This window comes from Oryzias latipes, chromosome 19 (genome assembly GCF_053564925.1).
Source record: "Oryzias latipes strain Hd-rR chromosome 19, Olatipes_Hd-rR_3.1".
Lineage (NCBI taxonomy): Eukaryota > Metazoa > Chordata > Actinopteri > Beloniformes > Adrianichthyidae > Oryzias > Oryzias latipes.
Genome location: NC_136255.1, coordinates 19,509,344 through 19,526,969, shown reverse-complemented (window position 1 = coordinate 19,526,969; position 17,626 = coordinate 19,509,344). Strand labels below are relative to the sequence as shown.

Here is a 17,626-nt window from a genome sequence, read left to right as displayed (position 1 = left end):
AATGAAATAATGATTAAATTAAAATTAGGGCATCATTTCCTCTATATTTTACATCTATTTTTGATTGAAAAATGTAAGTGCAATACTACGGATCCATCTTTCTATCTCACTATGTTTGTATTTGGCGCCCCCTTGTGGTTGTTTTCTAGATTTCTTTGTAAAATTTGATGAGTTCAAGACATACTCATGACAGAAAAACAATAAAGGATTGACAATGGTAAAAAAAATTTTAATCACAAATGCAGTGTTGCTAAAAATATGTAACTGTATTGCCTTTTCTGAAAACAAAACAAAACAAATAATAAAATCATTCAGCAAAACCGATACTTCTCATTTTACGCTCACTGCAGATTGGCTTAATCAGGTTTTGAAATTTGATTTTTTCCCATTTTATCCAGCTTTTTTCTTGATTGCCTCCACCGCTCTCCTTCGTTTTAGGTTTGTGTAGAACAGTGCAAAATTGATAACATACGTTGACACACAAACCATGCAGAAATCTCCCAAAACAAAGGCCAAAATAGATGCAAGATAGAGTGAGCCAGCCAGAGACACCCAGGAGGAGAGGACCAAGGCCAGCGCTGCCTTTTTAGACAGAGATAGTCCTGCAAAAAAACAAAAATTTATTTGACTTATCTTAACTTAAACTGTGTTAAACTAAAAGATGTCCACTGTAATTTTACTATGGTTCACTTACCGAGACCCAGCTGCAGAGTGTAAAATATGATGCCAAGGATGCTGTTGGGCTGGTTTAACAGACTATCTGTGCCCACAAAGTACTGGACCAAACCAAAACCACGTCCCCATCTGCCAGGGAGAAATTAAAACATGGAATCCAATTCCGGAAAATGTTACAAAAATCGTAAAAGTTTTCTTTGCATGAAAAAAAATTAAAAATAGTTGTCAAAGTAAAGGGCACGTCATGTTGGAAATATGTGAAATAACTTTGTGAGACATGCTATGGAGTCCATGCCATGGAGTCAGGGACACAACAAAATATTTACTTAAAATAATAGTTTTATGACCACGAATTAATATTTGATGACCAAGACTAAGGATTTTATGGGCACAGATGACTCATTAGTACCCACAAATTACTAGTGTGGGCACAAAACTGGCTAATCTGTGCCCTTTAAAATATTCACGTCTAAACAAAATATTATTTTGTGTCCACAACATGCTAATAAAATACCAACTTTTGGCCACAAAAAACAATTTTTAGCCACAAAATGCTAATCTGTGCCCATACAATGATAATTAATGGACACAAAATGCAAATGAAATGCTAATTCGTGCACACAAAATACTAAATTGTGGCCACAAAATGCTTATATGTGTGCACAGATATATGCCCACAAACGGCTAATAAAATACAAATTTGTAACCACAAAATACAAATTTATGTGGACAAAAAAATTTATGTGTTTTAAACAAAACACTAATTTGTACCACAAACTACTAATTTGTGTCCAAAAATACTAAACTGTTTTTTGCAAAATGCTAATTTGTGCACACAAAAAGTGTGAATCAATTTACTTTTTATTTTATTGTATGTCACATCCAGGCTTCCATACCCTCAATGGGAATTTCTAACACGTGGCAATGCTGGGGGGTGGAGAGAATCCACTGAAGTTAATGCAGGTTTTCAGCTTGTTAGGGGAAAAAGTTTGGAGTTGGCGCAGTTACTGCCGCTACCAGAAGGAAGAATGAAGTCATACCTAGAGGTGAAAACTTTGGAGCAGCTGACAGCCTCCCCCAGGTCGCACATCGCCCTGTAATCTGGGTCTCTCTCACGGGACAGCTCGACGTGGAGGGCATACACGGATAAAACCAAGCCGAAGAAACACAGAAAAACGCGCGCCTTCCTCTCCCATGCCGGCATAGCCTGATTTGCAGCCATGTGGACAAGTCTGGACAAATATGGATCACTATGAAAGTTTAGGAAATAAATGCCAAGATCAGCTTTAACAGTCTTTCCTCTCTTGTCCTTTGCATGGAGGCTCTGTTAGGAAACAGTCTCTTCTGATTGGACTCGGGAACTTTTTAAGGTTTCCTGTCATTGGATGTTTGGGTCCAGATGTTGAACCTCACATATGGTCGTTAAAGTTTGTTTACTACGGCCTTCAGCCTGTGCAGCTTTCTGGAAAAAAAGAAAGAGAAAAAAAGTTGCTGTGCGCATGCAAGCTGTACAGCTTTATAGAGAGATGTATAATAATAATTACAAATGAATAAAATAAATCTTTTTTTTAAAATAAAACTTCGTTCCATGATTTGCGTAAGTCTGTATATATGCATTTATATTTACTTTAATATTGTTTTTTTCCTTTTAGTAAATAATACTTAAAAAATCAAAAAAACAGCTAATTGCTGCTTTGTGAACGTGTTATAAAAACACAACATTTTAGCATGTTTTTTTCTTTGTAAATGACTAAACGAATAAAAATACAGTAAATACGTCATGTTTCGTTTTCTAAACTCAGTTCGTGGAAATAATAAAGATATAAACAAAGACAATCTTTGTCTTCTTAAACCCCGCCCTAAATTTTCTACGCAATTTCATTGGACAATTTCTTCAACGTTCTCTCATCTCATTGGTTCTTCGCTTTGCACTCAAAAGGAATAAGGAAGCGATTGAGGAAGCTCCACACAAGGTATTTTGAGGCTTCTCCGACTTTAAACATAATTATTATTGTAAAAACGTCTTAGAATATACAAATATGACATGCATTTTAGAAACGCTCGCGTGTAGTTTACATTCAAGCTTCATTACAACAAGAAAAAAGACCGTTTCGAGGCATTAATCAAAAGAAAAGACAGGTTCAGGTAGCAGTTAGGTTACGCCCCTGCGTCACAAAAAGTGGGTAAGGCTACGGTCATATATCTTTGTTTGTTGTTGGCAACACAGAATGTCAATTGCTGTGTTTTGAAGCTACCGTTAGGCCGATTTGATCGCTAACTAATCTGTCTCAGGACCTTTCACTAAAGGTAGGGGGTTCGTCCAGTTTACTGCTGGGCCTCACGGTCTGTTAGCACTGTTTGGATTCTTTATGTTCATGACATTCGTTTGCTTTGTGTCAAACAATATTGTTCTATTTACGCAGAAAACAAGGCTTCTTTCTGTAATTGGTCAGGGACAGGATATTACATACATTGTGGCTTGATTACTATTGTTGTTTTAACAGTCCGATTTCTCTTTTTAATTGTTCTATTTCAGACTGGGTTACTCTCAGAAAAAATACTTTTGGTGTTTCTTCAAAGTTCTTTTGATTCCATTTATTGATCATTTTGATCAAAACCTGTTTCATTTGCACATAACTATTTATTTAAGATATTTACAACATTTTGATCAAAACATGTTATTTCAAAATAAAGCTTAAATATTACGGTAGAGAATTTTTTGAAGATGTATGATAAAGTTGAATTTTTTTGTGTCTATACTCATTTAGGCCACCCAGTAATCCAAGCTGACATTGTTTTAACAGGTTTCTGGTGTGACATTTCAGCCCTGGGATTTCATGTGGGAAGTATAGATGTCAGTTCTTTGTTAATTCTTGGAAACTAACTTCATGAAAAGCAGTAAAGTGACAGAGAGAAAAACTCACAGTAATGTAGATGAAAGTCTTTTAAAAAGGGCTGCACGATTTAGAAAAAAAAACATGCAATGTGTGATATTAGTGATCAATATTGAAGTGATGATTGAACTTGCGATACATGAACAAAAACAAAACAAAAAATATTTCATTTCTATTGGAATAGTTTCAATAGAAGTCTACATTAAGTGTAAACCAAAGGACCCACATCAACAAAAAAGGGGTCCATCCGATTGGTCAAATGCGTAAAGGTTAAAACCGTCAAGCTGCCATAGGATGGTTTTTGCATGTGTGTTAACATTTAAGGTAACCATAAATTGCATAATTGCTGATATTGTGATGCAGAAAAATATGGGATTTATTGTGCAGGCCCACTTTTAACAGTTTTTTTTCTTTTTCTTCTAATCTTTCCAGAAAATGGCTACAAAAAATGCTGTGGCTGGAAAAATTGAGTCCAACATGGCTTCACCTGAAAGAATGGCCACGGAAAAGGGCAGAGAAGCCCAGAACCAACAAGGAGTGGAAGACGCCGACACCAGCACGACGGCAAAGAACCTGGCGTTGCTGAAAGCACACTCTCTCGATGTGAAGTTTGACGTTGGGGAGGAATATGATATCATAGAAACCATTGGTACCGGGGCATATGGAGTCGTTTCATCTGCCAGAAGACGGGACAATGGTAGTTACTGTCTGCCACACATTCTGAATACATGAAGAAATTGAATACGAGCTGCTCCTCACTCTCACTGCTCATCCCTCCGTGTCTTTCACATACACAGGCCAGCAGGTGGCAATAAAGAAAATCTCCAACGCTTTTGAGGTGGTGACAAATGCCAAACGCACCTTAAGAGAGCTTAAGATTCTCAAACATTTCAAACATGACAACATTATCGCCATCAAAGACATCCTCCAGCCAAATCTTCCTCACTCAGCCTTCAAGTCTGTGTATGTATACGTGTCCTTTTGGCTCATAAAAAACAATTTTCCATTTTAAAATGTTTTCTATGGATGAAATTGCACATAAAATGGGAATCTTTTAAAAACTTACATTTATTGTATGTGTGTGCCTTTAAGTTTTGCTCTAGACAGATTTAACCACTTTTATCTCTATTAGTTAAGTTAGTTAAGAGTATTTCAGTATTTTTAGAGGTCACTTCAAATGCTTTGAGGAGAATCTGTTGTCTTACCTCTTTACTTGCTGTGTGTCCAGGTATGTGGTGCTGGACCTCATGGAGAGTGACCTTCATCAGATCATCCACTCCACCCAAACACTAACCCCCGAGCACACGCGCTACTTTCTCTACCAGCTCCTCCGTGGCCTCAAGTACGTGCACTCTGCCAACGTCATCCACCGCGACCTCAAACCCTCCAACCTGCTGGTGAATGAAAACTGTGAGCTGAAAATCGGGGACTTTGGCATGGCCAGGGGGCTAAGTTCCCACCCCGAGGAGTCGTACTCCTTCATGACCGAGTATGTGGCAACTCGATGGTACCGCGCTCCTGAGCTGCTCCTCTCTCTGAACCATTACAGTCTGGCTATTGACCTGTGGTCTGTGGGCTGCATCTTTGCGGAAATGTTGGGCCGAAAGCAGCTTTTTCCTGGGAAACACTACGTCCACCAGCTTCAGCTCATTTTAAGTGTGTTGGGCACACCTCCTGAGGGTTTAATAAGCGCTATAAGGGCTGAAAGAGTGCGCTCCTATGTTCAGAGCCTTCCATCACGAACTGCTGTGCCTTTGTCCAAACTGTACCCACAAGCTGAACCAGATGCCCTGGACTTGCTGGGGGCCATGTTGCGCTTCGATCCCCGCCAACGAATCGGTGTGACGGAGGCACTCGAGCACCCATACTTGGCGAAATACCACGACCCGGATGACGAGCCTATATGCGTTCCAGCTTTTGACTTTGAATTTGATAAGATTGCAATGAGCAAGGAACAAATCAAAGATGCCATTTTAATGGAAATCCAGGACTTTCATAAAAAGAAACAAAGCTGCCGTCAGAAGCTGCAATTCAAGCCATTGCCGAGAGGGAACAAGGGAGCCGCTGCGCAAAGTAATAACCAGAGTAATGCTCCAACTGCTGACAATCTGACCGAATCCTCACTGCTTCCAATGGTACCAAGAGCACAACAGATACAGCAGCAGCAAAACCATCCAGCAGAAGCAAACCAAGCATTTGCTGATCAGATCAAAGCCTTTGACAAGTCTGCAGCCCTTTTAGATGTCACCAGGACATGCGTGACCCACAATTTATCGCTTCTCAGTAAAACTGAAAGTGGCCCAGTTGACGTGGATATGCCCAGTGCCAACTCTGACAGCGGCCAGCCGGAGACGATAGATTTAACGACCCCAGTGTCTAGTCAGGGTGCTTCATCGGAAGCGATGAGAGACCGTGAAGTTCATGAGTATTTAATGAACACTCAGGCTCAGTCAGCGGCCCAGGCTCCCACCACTGCACCGCCACGGAGGACGGCACCCATACCCGCCTCTGCCCACTCCCTGTCTCTGTCTGTGGCACAGGCCCACTCACTCTCTCAGTCCCTTTCACAGTCACTTGGCAAGAACTCGAGGAGTTCTCAACCTGCAGCAGAGGGAACCAGGAAAGAGGGCGCCATTTCAGAGGACACCAAAAATGCCCTTAAGGCAGTTTTATTAAAGTCTGCCATCAGACAAAAAGCCAGGAGTGGTAAGCTCAATATTTATCATTCCTTGTTTTTTTTGGCTTGCATTTCTGTGCATTCTCTGATCTGTTCTTTGCAGATGGAGGAGCCTCGGCCATCGGTATTGACTGCGGTGCAGGAGGAGGCGCCTCATCCTCCCTGTCCTCTGTTCTAGAGTCCCGTCGGTCTGTCACAGCCCAGGAGCGTCAGCGGGAAAGAGAGGAGAAAAGAAAGAAGAGGCAGGAACGAGCAAGAGAGAGGGAGAAAAAAATGAAAGAAAAGGAAAGACGGGAGGGAAAACAGGGGGACTCTTTGGGTGGGGTGTTGCTGAGTGACAACGACAAGAGCTTGTTGCAGCGCTGGACGAGGATGATGGACAGCCGCTGCGACAAATCTCAAACTCCTAACAACGATGGATGCAAGAACAAGGATTGTAACGAGAGTTCTCACACGGGTGCAGTTACAGAGATCACCGCGGAAACGATGAACAATAAAACCGACGAGGCGAGAACGTTTCAGGCACACAACCAGCTAATCTCTCAAGTAAACCCGAACCAGCATGGCTTGTTTCAGTCGCCCAGCGCTCAACCACCATCATTGCCTTTCTCCATGAACCAGCAGACCCCCTCAGCTGATCTAGTTACTGTGAATGCAGGGATCGACTTAATGGCCATGGCTGGTGGGTTCGTTAAAAACGCCCTGAAGCCTCACCCTGAAAGTGGCGTCCAAAGCAGGTTTGGCTGTTTAGGGAATTGGAGTGGCCAGCAACTGGCGACGAGGCCGCCACACCAACCAAACAGAACGACACAGCCGGCGCCATCCAGCTTCCTGCAGCCCCAAACCAAGGCTGACCCGCAGCCACAGCTGCTCCCTTTAGAGAGTTTTTTGTCAAGAGCGGCAACCCTCAACGCCCAAGAGACCAACGGGAACATGGGCATCGGAGGTCAGAATAACCTCAATACGATGACAGGAAATTCAGGGCAAATAGAGAAGCTATGTTCTACATTAGGAGGGAAACCAACATCAGAGACCAGAAATCCCCTCTGTGGGACAGTAGGGGTCTCCTCTCAGCCTCATCCCAGCCTGGTGTTCACCGATACAGGACAGCAGGGAGCCCCTACTGCTCCTGACATCCACACAGTCACCCTGCAGCTGTCCAAGTCCCAGGTTTGGACTGGGATTCATTTACAGACAAGTCTTAGTTTACCTTTAATGGAAACAAAAGTTTGTGTGTTTTCCTCTGTCAGGTGGAGGACATTTTACCGCCGGTGTTCTCAGTCACCCCTAAAGGCAGCGGTGCTGGGTATGGCGTGGGCTTTGATCTGGATGACCTTCTGAACCAATCTCTGACGGACCTGCAAAACTGTGACCGGGACAGGTGAGATCTGATACTAAAACTTAAGAGTTCAACAGAAACATCAATACTCAACTGGGAATCTACATCATCATCATAATGCAAAATCTTTCACACTTGAGGTCTTTTAGTTCCCTTATATCAAACCAAGTGTCCCTTCTATATGCAATCCAAAATACAAAGAGAGCTGGGTTAAAGTCAAACAGGTTTGACCTTCTAGTCAAAATGTAAAATTCCGGTAGTTACCGACATGCACGCCATGACATGCATTAACCCACGTGCTGCACTTTTACTGAGAGCACACCGTCTTTTTCATTTTCTTTTGTCTTTCAGCTATGACTCAGCCCCCCTCTCCGCCTCCCTCTTATCCGACTGGAGCGAGGTGCACCGCATGACTCCAGCTGACCTGGAGTCGCTGCAGCAGGAGCTACAGCTCGGCTCTCCCATGATCCTCTCTGATGGCATAGCTCCCGACTCCTAAGTTACATTTTAAACATTTGGAAAACGAAATTGCTTTTTTTAGAGAGAGAGAACACAAGACTGATTTCTCTGTAATAAAAGACAAATCTTGGAAATAAATGCATGAATGCTACGTCACTTTAAATAAAAAAAAGGTAAAAGATACCTAAATAAAAGTGTGCACTAAATGCAATTTCCCCTTGATCTCTTACAAAAAAGCCAAAGATATTGTGTATAGTATGATAGAATATACATATACAGGATGGAGTATAAATGATAAAGCTGACTTTTAGGTTAAACAACATTTAATTGAAATGCAAAATGATCACAATTTATGATTTAGTACAAAACTATGAAATCTACTTTTAATCAAAGCTCATCATACAAAGCTGTCATTTAAAAAAACAAAACAAAATCATGATCTCATTTTGTTATGGCTTCTGGTGCACGTCAGATACAAGTAACATAATGTGACTATTAAAGGCCACCGAGGCAGAGATTTAGAGTTACCCTCAGGAATTAAGTTTTGATGGCAAATCATCTTTGAAGTAGAACCTGCAGTGTTAGCACAAAGCTAACCAGCAAAATAATGCTCCCACTCTGGATGTGATGGGCTCCTCCGTAGAGTTGAACCTCTGGTACGTTTTTCTTGATGAAGCTTGAGAAGGTGGTAAGCCTGGCGTACACGCCTGGCTTGTTTTGCTGAGCACAGCCGATCCCAAAGCTCACCACTCCGGCCTGCACCCAGGTCCCATTTGTCATCGGGCAGACCAAAGGCCCCCCTGAGTCACCCTGAGGAGATTACACAAACATTTAGATGCTAAAAAGGGTGCATTTTGGGACAAAATGCTCACAAAAAAAAGAAGAATCTATACAAAACTAAAGAAATTCCAGTTCTGTGATGTAAATAAACATGCAAACAGCTGATCAAATAATACCTGGCAGGAGTCCTTTCCGCCCGTCTGGTATCCAGCACAGATCATGTCACTCAGAATGTCCACCTGCTCTGTTGGATCTGAGAGGTACATCGCCTGACATGAACTCTGGGAGATGATTGGCACCTTCACTTCCTGTAGAGTCCCAGGTCTTGACAGAGGGACTGTGAAAGACACAAAAAATGTGTTTTTCCACCATTACTTGCTCTTAAGACAAAAAAAATTTTTTTTGACAAGATCCTCATAATGTTTGGACTATAAATGGAGACATTAACTTAGAGTTTAATTCTTTTTACTTTTTTTGTTTAAAACACAAAGAATAATAAACATTTGTTTTTAAATAAAGTTATATTTTCACACAAAAAAAAACACACTTTCATTTACTGACTAACAAAACAGACCTTATTAAATATTTGACATAATTTAATGAAAGTTTTACCATCTTCTTTGGTGTTGCCCCAGCCGGTTACGTAGCACTGCATGTCGGTAGAAAACTGGGTGTCAGACGAGGGCAAACACACAGGACTAGCATAATCCGACCAGGTTATGGGGGTGGACAGCTGCACCAGGGCCACATCTTGCCCCTTGTAAGACTCAACGTAGCTGGATGGGATCTCCACCCGGCTCACAGAATGAGACGACTCGTGCGGGTTATTACTTTGGGTCTGGTGCCGGCCAACGTAGACAATGTAGTTGCCCACGTCATATGTTCTTAAACGAAAGAAGAATGGGTTTAGTTCAAAAATGTCAAATCTTTACATGTTTTTGTGATAAAGGTCCCACTCCAATCATCCAATCATTTGATCTATTTTAAAAGTGTTTTCCAGTGCTCTTTTAATTTAAATCAGGCTAAATCCAAAAACCTGTGTCATTTTCTAGGACATAGTTTCTCTAGAGCGGCAGGAGTTCATCAGAATTTCATTCGAGTTGTGACTGTCGGTGCAGAATAAGCCCAACCTCTTCCCATCATCCATCTGTTTACATGCTCTCCTGCAAGCTTACAGCCTCTCCCACCCCCAACCAAACAGAAGTGGTTCAACAAAAATGGCGAGCAATATTGGAGCCATCCAGCCAGATGCCAGCTCGGACGAGCTATTTGTCCACGAGCACCAACAACACAGCTACAATGATATTCCAATGACATTTTTTCCATCTGCAGCTGATTTGCAACAATTTCAATTAGGACAAACTCAGAAATATAGTTTTAATCGGATTTTTATTTTTATAGATGTCCTCTATCATGAGAAAAATGCCACAAAAGCACAGTATTCATTTGGAGTGAGTCATTAAATTACATGACAGCTTAAATATCGATTTAAAAAAGAATATATTTGTCAAGATATCCGTCATAAAACTTGAAATTTGACAAAAGTATGTTCTGAGTAAAGGTATATTTAAGAGTTCTTTGGATAAATGTCTTACTTGGGGAAACAATGTGCTGCTGATAAGACCCAGTTCTGTGTGATGATGGAGCCTCCACAGATATGACCCTCAGTCTTTGTCTGGAGGCCCAAGGGGAGGAAAAAAAAAAACAATGAGTCACCTTATAATAATCACAGACAAACCTCACCTCAGCAGGTCAGCTATATCAACTGAAACCAGGCTTAAAGGGTGGACTATTATGTTAAAAGTGCGTGTTTGTTACCTGTATATCAACCTGCCATGGCCAAGCCCCTTCTTTGGCGTCCATCCCTCCCACAATCCTGTTCTCCATTAATGGAGGTCGACCACATTCTTGCGCGTGAGTAGTAGTCCAAAGTGCTTTAAAGACAACATTTCAAGTCAATCAAGAACCCTCCTTCAAAAGCAATATTTTAATAATATTTTAAAAAAAAAAAAGGTGCATTAAGGTACACAATGTACGGTGTTCAGGTCGAGTAACAAGAGGACAAGCAGGAGGAGACTAACGGTCGACTCGAAACTCACCTGTGACGCAGCAAAAAACCGAGCAAAAAAGGTTCCTCCACATTTTCTGTTACTTAATCTGCCAAAACGATTCCCAATCCCGATTCAAGACATTCGCCAACGAATTTAAATGTCAATTAAAAAAAGCTATAGTTACTCCTCGTTCAACTATTAAAAAAACTCCAGGTAAAGATTTTAGGTTGAAAAAAAATCCGGGTTCTCGCTTGTTTCCGACCTCACTCCAGATTGAAGACCGTCCCCTTCACCCCAAACTTTCAGCCCAAATCAGTTTCGATCAGAGAACTGCTTACCTGTGTGCTTCAGCCAATCAAAATGCACGCCCCGCCTCTTTTTTTTTTGTTTCATCAGCGCGAGCCAATCGAATTCTAGGACTGTACCAAGGACGATCAAATCACTTCTTTTTTTTTTTTTTTTTTTTTTTTTTTTAAATTTTTTTTTTTTTTTTTTTTTTTTTTTTTATTGAACTTTTCAAATACAAAACATACAAACTCCAGCAGAGGATGAATACACCACAAAATACAAATCAAATCACTTCTGCGACGTTAGGGAAATAAAATTATTGCAAATTACCTGACAAAACAGTCTTTGACATTTAAGTTAAAACGATACATAATACATAAGCTAATTTTTGTAAACATTAGATCTGTGTCATGTTTTTTAAACCTTACACTTCAAAAATGTGACTTTGGTCATTTTGCACACAAAGTACTTCTTCTGTAATCTATGTATAAATCTTGCACCTATAATATGCTTTCAAAACAAAACGAAAAATGTTAAATCTGATACAAAATTACATTCTAAAGTAAAATACATTCTTTTTTTTAAACTGTACAGAATTGTATATTTAAATTTTAGTTATTTCTATAATTTTCCAATACATATTTCAAACAAATCCAGCTTGAAAATACATGGCATTCCCTCCAAAGCCTTTCATAGAAGCTGAAGTGACATGTTTGATTTAGAACTATTTAAATCAATGAACAAAATCCATTTTTATTCCCAAGGAAAATAAAGTTTTGAAGTAATACATTTCAAGTATATTCAGCACAGAATTTCAAGCAAAGGTGTCAAGAAGATAAAAGCTAAAAAAAAAAGATGGAAACAGCTCTTACTTTGAAATTCTCTTTTCAAGTCTGTAATGATTTTTGACAAACAGGTGAGGAGTAAGCAATCTCTGCCTGGATTTGAGGGTAAAAGGACGCATACGTTTTTAGATAAAGTCTTAATTAAAGTCATCACAAGGGTAAAAACTGCTACTTTCAGTGTCAACCAACATTTAAATATAAGCAAAAACAAATAGTTATACTGTAATGATGTTTGTTGCTGAAAGTTTCCAGTGTAACCTGAAACTGACCTATTCAGCTGAAGCAAGGAAAAAATACAGGGTTCAAATGTCTTCCAGGAAATGTTAGTTAACTTACTGTAAAGGTCCCACACGGTAGCTCTGTAGCTATCACCATTTCAGTTTGCATTTATGCTAAATAGTATCATAATGATTAATTTTAACAAGACTGGATTCATGTCGTAAAAATTCAGTGTTTCCACACATTGGACTGGAATGTTGGACTAATCATTCTTTGCTGCCATCACATGTGTTGTCTGCTGTGATGTCACTAGGATGTTTTTACGTTTTAGTAATATAAACCTCTATCAGGTCTTTTTCATTGTCGATAAAATCAATTTATTTAATCTTGAAACAATTTTATAATTATTATAGATGGATTTGATTAATAAATGGCCTCAGATAGATTAATCTGGTTGGATTGAAGGAATATGAACCGAGTCGTCGATTAAGTCGATCAATTGCTACACCCCTACTAAAAAGCAAAACTGTATTGCAACAGAAATATACAGGAGAGCAAATGGCTTTCCATTGCCACATTTGCAGACACACAACCAGGTCAAGGGGTCAAAAACAACCCATTTCTGTAGTTGTGGGCACTGTGAGTGGATTTGTTATTAGTGTAAAGGCGGATCGATTATCAGTGTGTGCACACATCCCATTTCTTCTTTCTGTCCACGAATATGTCTGTCCCTCTTTTCCTCTCCTCCTTCCTTTCCTTGCTCTCTGTCTCTACCTCCCCCCCCCCCCCCCCCATCCCTCTCTGCCCCAGGCAGTGTGTCTAGTTTCACAGAGCAATTGAAGGTGACAGGGACAGAGAGAGCGGGAGAGGGAGGGAGGGACAGAGGGAGGACACATCACAGTATCGCCCGGGGCTACACAACAGTACAGGAAGAGCAGGAGATGGGGGGGACAAAGAGAAAAGAGAGGAAAGACTCACAAAAGTAGTCATTGGAAAATCCATAAGCAGGTAATGTGACAAAGTTGCACAAAAAGAGTGGAAATGTGTGCTGGAGTGTGTCATTCGTGTGTCTGCTGGTCAGCAGATTATCACTTTTTTTTTGTCACTGGTAGCACTCCTGTGTGCGTGATGCCCCCCCCCCCCCCCCCCCCTCCATTCTACTCCTCTTCACTCATAATATATGAACACATTATTGGATCCAGTCAGGAGGAGCAATTATAATGCACTCCCGTTTGTTTTTATTTTAACAAGTTGATGAATATTTGCACTGGCATTGTAACCATGGTGACTGCCTCCACCGCCACTGCCTCCTCTCCACCCCTCGTCCACCTCCCCGTCCACATCCCCCCTTCAGCGCTGAAAAAGCAAGGGATGGTGGGAGGGAGAGGCAGAGAGAGGTGACAGGAATGAACTAACAAGATGCACTAAAAAAATGCATGTCCTGGAGCTACATGAATCTTTGCAGTGAAGCACGCGCCTCCTCACACACACTACTGCACTCAGCACGTCGGGATCACATAGGTTGAAGCGCATTCCTACAACTGGAACACAATAAGATGCAACTGCGATTTCTGAAAAACAAAAGTGTTAGCAGCTTGAGAACACAAGAGTGAAGAAGAGGGCGAAGGGATGTAGTAAAACCACCTCTCAAAGTCATGTCTGCAGTTTTATTACTCTAAAAAAGGAATAAAAACTTTCTCTCAGTTACTCTTACAACTCTTCACTAATAGACTTGAAGAAATTCAACAACTTAGATTCATTTCTTTGTTAAATCCTTACAACTAATTAAGAAATAAGAAGCTTAATGGGACAATGCACGGACAATCGTGACTTTATAACGTTGTTTTGGTACCTTGATGCTTTTTTTATTTTTAAAAATTCTTTTGTGCTATTATGTGAATAATTATTATGAATTTAAAATGGAAAGTTTATGCATAAAATGAAGTAAGATTCTACCCATTCCTTTTTTGAAAACCTTAACACTTTCTTACTATCAGGTATATTTAGCATCTATTTGATGCAAATATGCATCAAGTCACTTTGACTCCAAAATTACCTTAATTTAGCTTCTACTTGAAAGCAAAAACAGAGGTGTCATATTTTTTATAGCTGGAAATAAATTCAGGCGTCAATCAAGGAGTTAACTATTTAATTTTGAATTTGAAAATAAAAGGAAACCGATGAAGCCAATAAAAGTTTAAAATCACACTAACCTGTAAAATATGCTACAACATACGGTTTTGGTCCAACAGTAGGGAAAGTAAAAAAACAAGTGACATTCAAGAAGCCATTGTCTGTTAACAGATTCCGATTTAGCCTCTGTAATGCGTAATTTCTCTGGTTTCTCTAATTTGATGCTCTATGAGCTGATGATGTGCATTTTTGGATACCATCTTTTACTTGGAGACGTTTAAAGACCCACTCCTATAAAATTTTTGGTTTTGGCGTTTTTCACCTTATCTCTTGGTATTTTTCTTATGATGGAGGACAAATATAAAAGAATTAAGCTTAAAACTGCATTTGTGAATATTTCTTTATTAAAATTGTTGTGAATCAGGAGCAGATGAAAAAAGGCAGTTGAAAAAGGCCTGTCTGAGCCGGCATCTGGATCCAAACTGTACGGCTGGATAGCTCCAATGTTACTCGCCATTTTTGTTGCACCTGTAATCTTAGGTTGGGGGTGAGGGGGGCCTGTAAGCCAGCTGGAGAGAGTGTAAACAAAAGGGATAATGGGAAATGAAGGAAGGCTTGCTCTGCGCCAAAAATCCCGCCCACAACTCAGAGGTGAATTTTTAAGGAACGCCTGCCGCTCTGCAGAAACTATGTCCTGGAAAATGACAACTTTTTTGATTTTGCCTAAAAACAACTTAAATATATGTATAAAAAAGACCACTGGGAACACTTTGAAAACAGATCAAGAGATGATTGGAATGGAACTAATTTTTACAACTAGTATTTCTGTGATATTCTTTGTCAAATGTTGCAATATTTCATGCAAACATCTGATAATTTAAAGTTGGAACTGAAAGTTTTGGATGTGTTAAATATAAAATCACACAGATTTTAGAGTTTATTTGAATGTATGCTTCCCTTTGAAATCCCACATTCAAATGCCAGACTAAGTAATTATTATACTTAAGTCGGGTGTCTAAATGCATCTTCCGCCCCTGTTCTTTATACTATTTACCTTTGAACTTGTCAAGTCCTTTCCGTTCTCAGAGGCGCATCTCGAAGGAAAGTAACAGAGAAAGGGGGGGTTGGGTGCGGTGGGGGCAGCAGAGAAAGAATAGCAGAGTATGAAAGAGAGAGGGAACGACAGAGAGAAAGGGAGCGCAAAGTCTTGTCAACCGGAAATAAAACAAGCTGGCACCCTCCCCATCCCCAAGCCCCTACACCCACCCCAAAGTCACATACTTCCTCCTAACGCTTTCCTTCTCTCCTGTCTGCCTCCCTGCTTCCATCTTTCATCTCTCTTTTGCTGTAAAGATATATTTAAACTGTGGTTCTACTCCGCTTTTCCCTCTACCAAACATGCTGTCATACCTGCGTCATGGCTTACACCTCACATCAGACCTTTGGTGTAAGCTTTACTGAGATGCTTCAGGCCCAGAGAACGCTTTTGTTCGGTGATGCATCACTTTCAGCAAAAGAAGGAAAATGACACCTGTGTGGAACAATACCTAAAGCTGCTTTAATAAACACACGTTTAAGAACAGCACCGGCTTTGTGAATATGGTGTCAGATTGCTGCTTGTTGTCGTGGGTAAGCTGATTCCCAGCATAAAATGCTAGCTAAGACCCTTCTGTGGGGATTTGTTTGGGTGTAATTTACATTTTGGTAAGTGAAGGGTTTAAATCTTTCATCATCATCATCATCATCATCATCATCGTGAAAAAATTTAAATTCTCAACTGTATAAAACAACAAAAATGGCTTTCTTGAAATTTTTTAATCAGAAAGAACTCCAACTCCATTCAGGGGCCCCAGCTTATCTCTGAAAAAAAAAAGACACACAAAAGGTAAAAAATAAAAATAAAAAAAACACTGCATTTAGTTTCATTATTGTTTTCCAAGTATTTAGTCATAGAATTCACAACAATATATTCATAACCTGCAATTATAGATAACAATTAACTTAAATACAGGAAGGAAAGATGAACTGGAGCTAACATTTTGTAAATTAACAAATTCTTTAGAACAAAGTTTGCTTCATATAAAAAGAAGTAGTCTTAAAATAGGAAAAGAAAAAAAAAACACTGAAAAACACAAATCTTAACAAGAAAATCAGTTGAAAGTAGTAAAATTATCTGTTAATGTAGCAAGTACTTTTTACTTAACAAGAAATCTGGTAATAATATATCAAATCTAGAGACAAGGAGTTCCACACAAGCATTTAAAAGAGAAAAATGAGCTAAAAAAGAATCCCCGCTACTAAAAATTGAATGTTATAAATCCCAATAATAAGAATATTTGCTCATTCTAAGCAAGTGGTTTGCAATTTTTTCAATTTTATGTACTTAATTGTTGCTAATTTTGATTACAGTGAAGAAAACTAGTACAATAAGTGGAAATTAATAATAATAAAAAAGAGAATATGATCTTACTGCAAGTTGGCCTATCTTAATTAATCCTCTTACAATTTAAAACCACCACTTATTCTTAGATCATAAATCTAAATTTTTGTTTTACAAAATAATGACAATAAATGACAGTCAAAGCCTTAAAATAACATACTTAAAATTCAACCCAAAATTATAGAGAAATGTGAGTTTTTTTTAATTCATAAATCAAATTGTCTATTGATGGATCAAAAGGATTTCGACTCATCTTAATAATAATTTCCTTTTTTCTAGATCCCAGCTCTTAACGACACAAAACACTCTCAACTGTGCTGATTTTGAAAAAAGTTTGGAAAGTTGTAGAGCAAACATAATTGATAATAAAAAATCTTTTCATTTTGTACTGAAACTTTTTTGTTTTAAAGAAGTAGCTCCTGGGTAAAAACAGGTCCTTCTCAAGAATCCTGCTATGAAGATTGATTTGTGCTTCTGGTCAATGTCGTTCTAAACAACATGGGATTCATGCCCTTAAACAAGTTTTAGCACTCTATAAAGCAGACTTTTCTCTTTATTGTCTGTGATTTTCTGGTTTCTTCAGCCTCTAACACAGAATGGCAGTGGCCTAATATTTGCAAACATTAGTTTTGCCAATTCACGCCTGAAGCTCTTCACAAGACTTATGTGCTGGTTTGTTTTTCTCAAACATTCACCATTCTCCATTGACTTCTGGTATTTAGCTTTTTGATGATGCCGCATCTGAGAGTTGGCATGGAAACTTTGATTATTCAACTTTTATTTATTATGTGATTTCTGAGAAACATTTTGCATGTCAGCCAATCTA

At 39.4% G+C, this 17,626-nt stretch overlaps 3 protein-coding genes across 5 annotated transcripts; 1 reads left to right on the top strand and 2 right to left on the bottom strand.

Moving 5' to 3' along the window:
- Positions 1–208: 208 nt before the first annotated feature.
- vkorc1 (vitamin K epoxide reductase complex, subunit 1) lies at positions 209–2,398 on the bottom strand. The gene is made up of 3 exons (XM_004080314.5): positions 1,716–2,398; positions 695–804; positions 209–602 (listed from the first exon to the last, which is right to left on the bottom strand). The coding sequence occupies exons 1-3, from the start codon at positions 1,895–1,897 to the stop codon at positions 391–393; spliced, it is 504 nt and encodes a 167-aa protein (XP_004080362.1). The 5' UTR covers positions 1,898–2,398; the 3' UTR covers positions 209–390.
- Positions 2,399–2,576: 178 nt separating this feature from the next.
- mapk7 (mitogen-activated protein kinase 7) lies at positions 2,577–8,238 on the top strand. 3 transcript variants are annotated; one of them, XM_078937387.1, is made up of 8 exons: positions 2,613–2,858; positions 3,480–3,529; positions 4,002–4,266; positions 4,367–4,532; positions 4,798–6,275; positions 6,350–7,416; positions 7,497–7,627; positions 7,937–8,238. In XM_078937387.1, exons 3-8 carry the CDS (start codon positions 4,005–4,007, stop codon positions 8,082–8,084), a joined length of 3,252 nt encoding a protein of 1,083 aa, XP_078793513.1. In that variant the 5' UTR covers positions 2,613–2,858; positions 3,480–3,529; positions 4,002–4,004; the 3' UTR covers positions 8,085–8,238. The 3 variants fall into 3 exon arrangements, with proteins under 3 accessions (XP_011486362.1, XP_011486363.1, XP_078793513.1); XM_011488060.4 differs by lacking the exon at positions 3,480–3,529 and having other exon boundaries at positions 2,577–2,648; XM_011488061.4 differs by lacking the exon at positions 3,480–3,529 and having other exon boundaries at positions 2,604–2,858.
- A 111-nt stretch (positions 8,239–8,349) lies between these two features.
- zgc:92313 (serine protease 27) lies at positions 8,350–11,195 on the bottom strand. The gene is made up of 6 exons (XM_004080497.4): positions 10,924–11,195; positions 10,643–10,758; positions 10,420–10,499; positions 9,437–9,708; positions 9,001–9,161; positions 8,350–8,854 (listed from the first exon to the last, which is right to left on the bottom strand). The coding sequence occupies exons 1-6, from the start codon at positions 10,964–10,966 to the stop codon at positions 8,600–8,602; spliced, it is 927 nt and encodes a 308-aa protein (XP_004080545.3). The 5' UTR covers positions 10,967–11,195; the 3' UTR covers positions 8,350–8,599.
- Between the last annotated feature and the right edge of the window lie 6,431 nt (positions 11,196–17,626).

Excerpts from the sequence above, each read along its gene's own strand:
- mapk7 (XM_011488060.4), top strand. The coding sequence starts at position 4,005 with ATGGCTACAAAAAATGCTGTGGCTGGAAAAATTGAGTCCAACATGGCT. Across the intron at positions 7,417-7,496 it reads TGCAGCTGTCCAAGTCCCAG|GTGGAGGACATTTTACCGCC; the intron begins GTTTGGACTGGG and ends TTCCTCTGTCAG. Across the intron at positions 7,628-7,936 it reads CAAAACTGTGACCGGGACAG|CTATGACTCAGCCCCCCTCT; the intron begins GTGAGATCTGAT and ends TTTGTCTTTCAG.
- vkorc1 (XM_004080314.5), bottom strand. The coding sequence starts at position 1,897 with ATGGCTGCAAATCAGGCTATGCCGGCATGGGAGAGGAAGGCGCGCGTT. Across the intron at positions 805-1,715 it reads TCCAAAGTTTTCACCTCTAG|ATGGGGACGTGGTTTTGGTT; the intron begins GTATGACTTCAT and ends TCTCCCTGGCAG. Across the intron at positions 603-694 it reads CACTCTGCAGCTGGGTCTCG|GACTATCTCTGTCTAAAAAG; the intron begins GTAAGTGAACCA and ends GTTTTTTTGCAG.
- zgc:92313 (XM_004080497.4), bottom strand. The coding sequence starts at position 10,966 with ATGTGGAGGAACCTTTTTTGCTCGGTTTTTTGCTGCGTCACAG. Across the intron at positions 10,759-10,923 it reads GGTTTTTTGCTGCGTCACAG|CACTTTGGACTACTACTCAC; the intron begins GTGAGTTTCGAG and ends TTGTCTTTAAAG. Across the intron at positions 10,500-10,642 it reads CATGGCAGGTTGATATACAG|ACAAAGACTGAGGGTCATAT; the intron begins GTAACAAACACG and ends TTGGGCCTCCAG.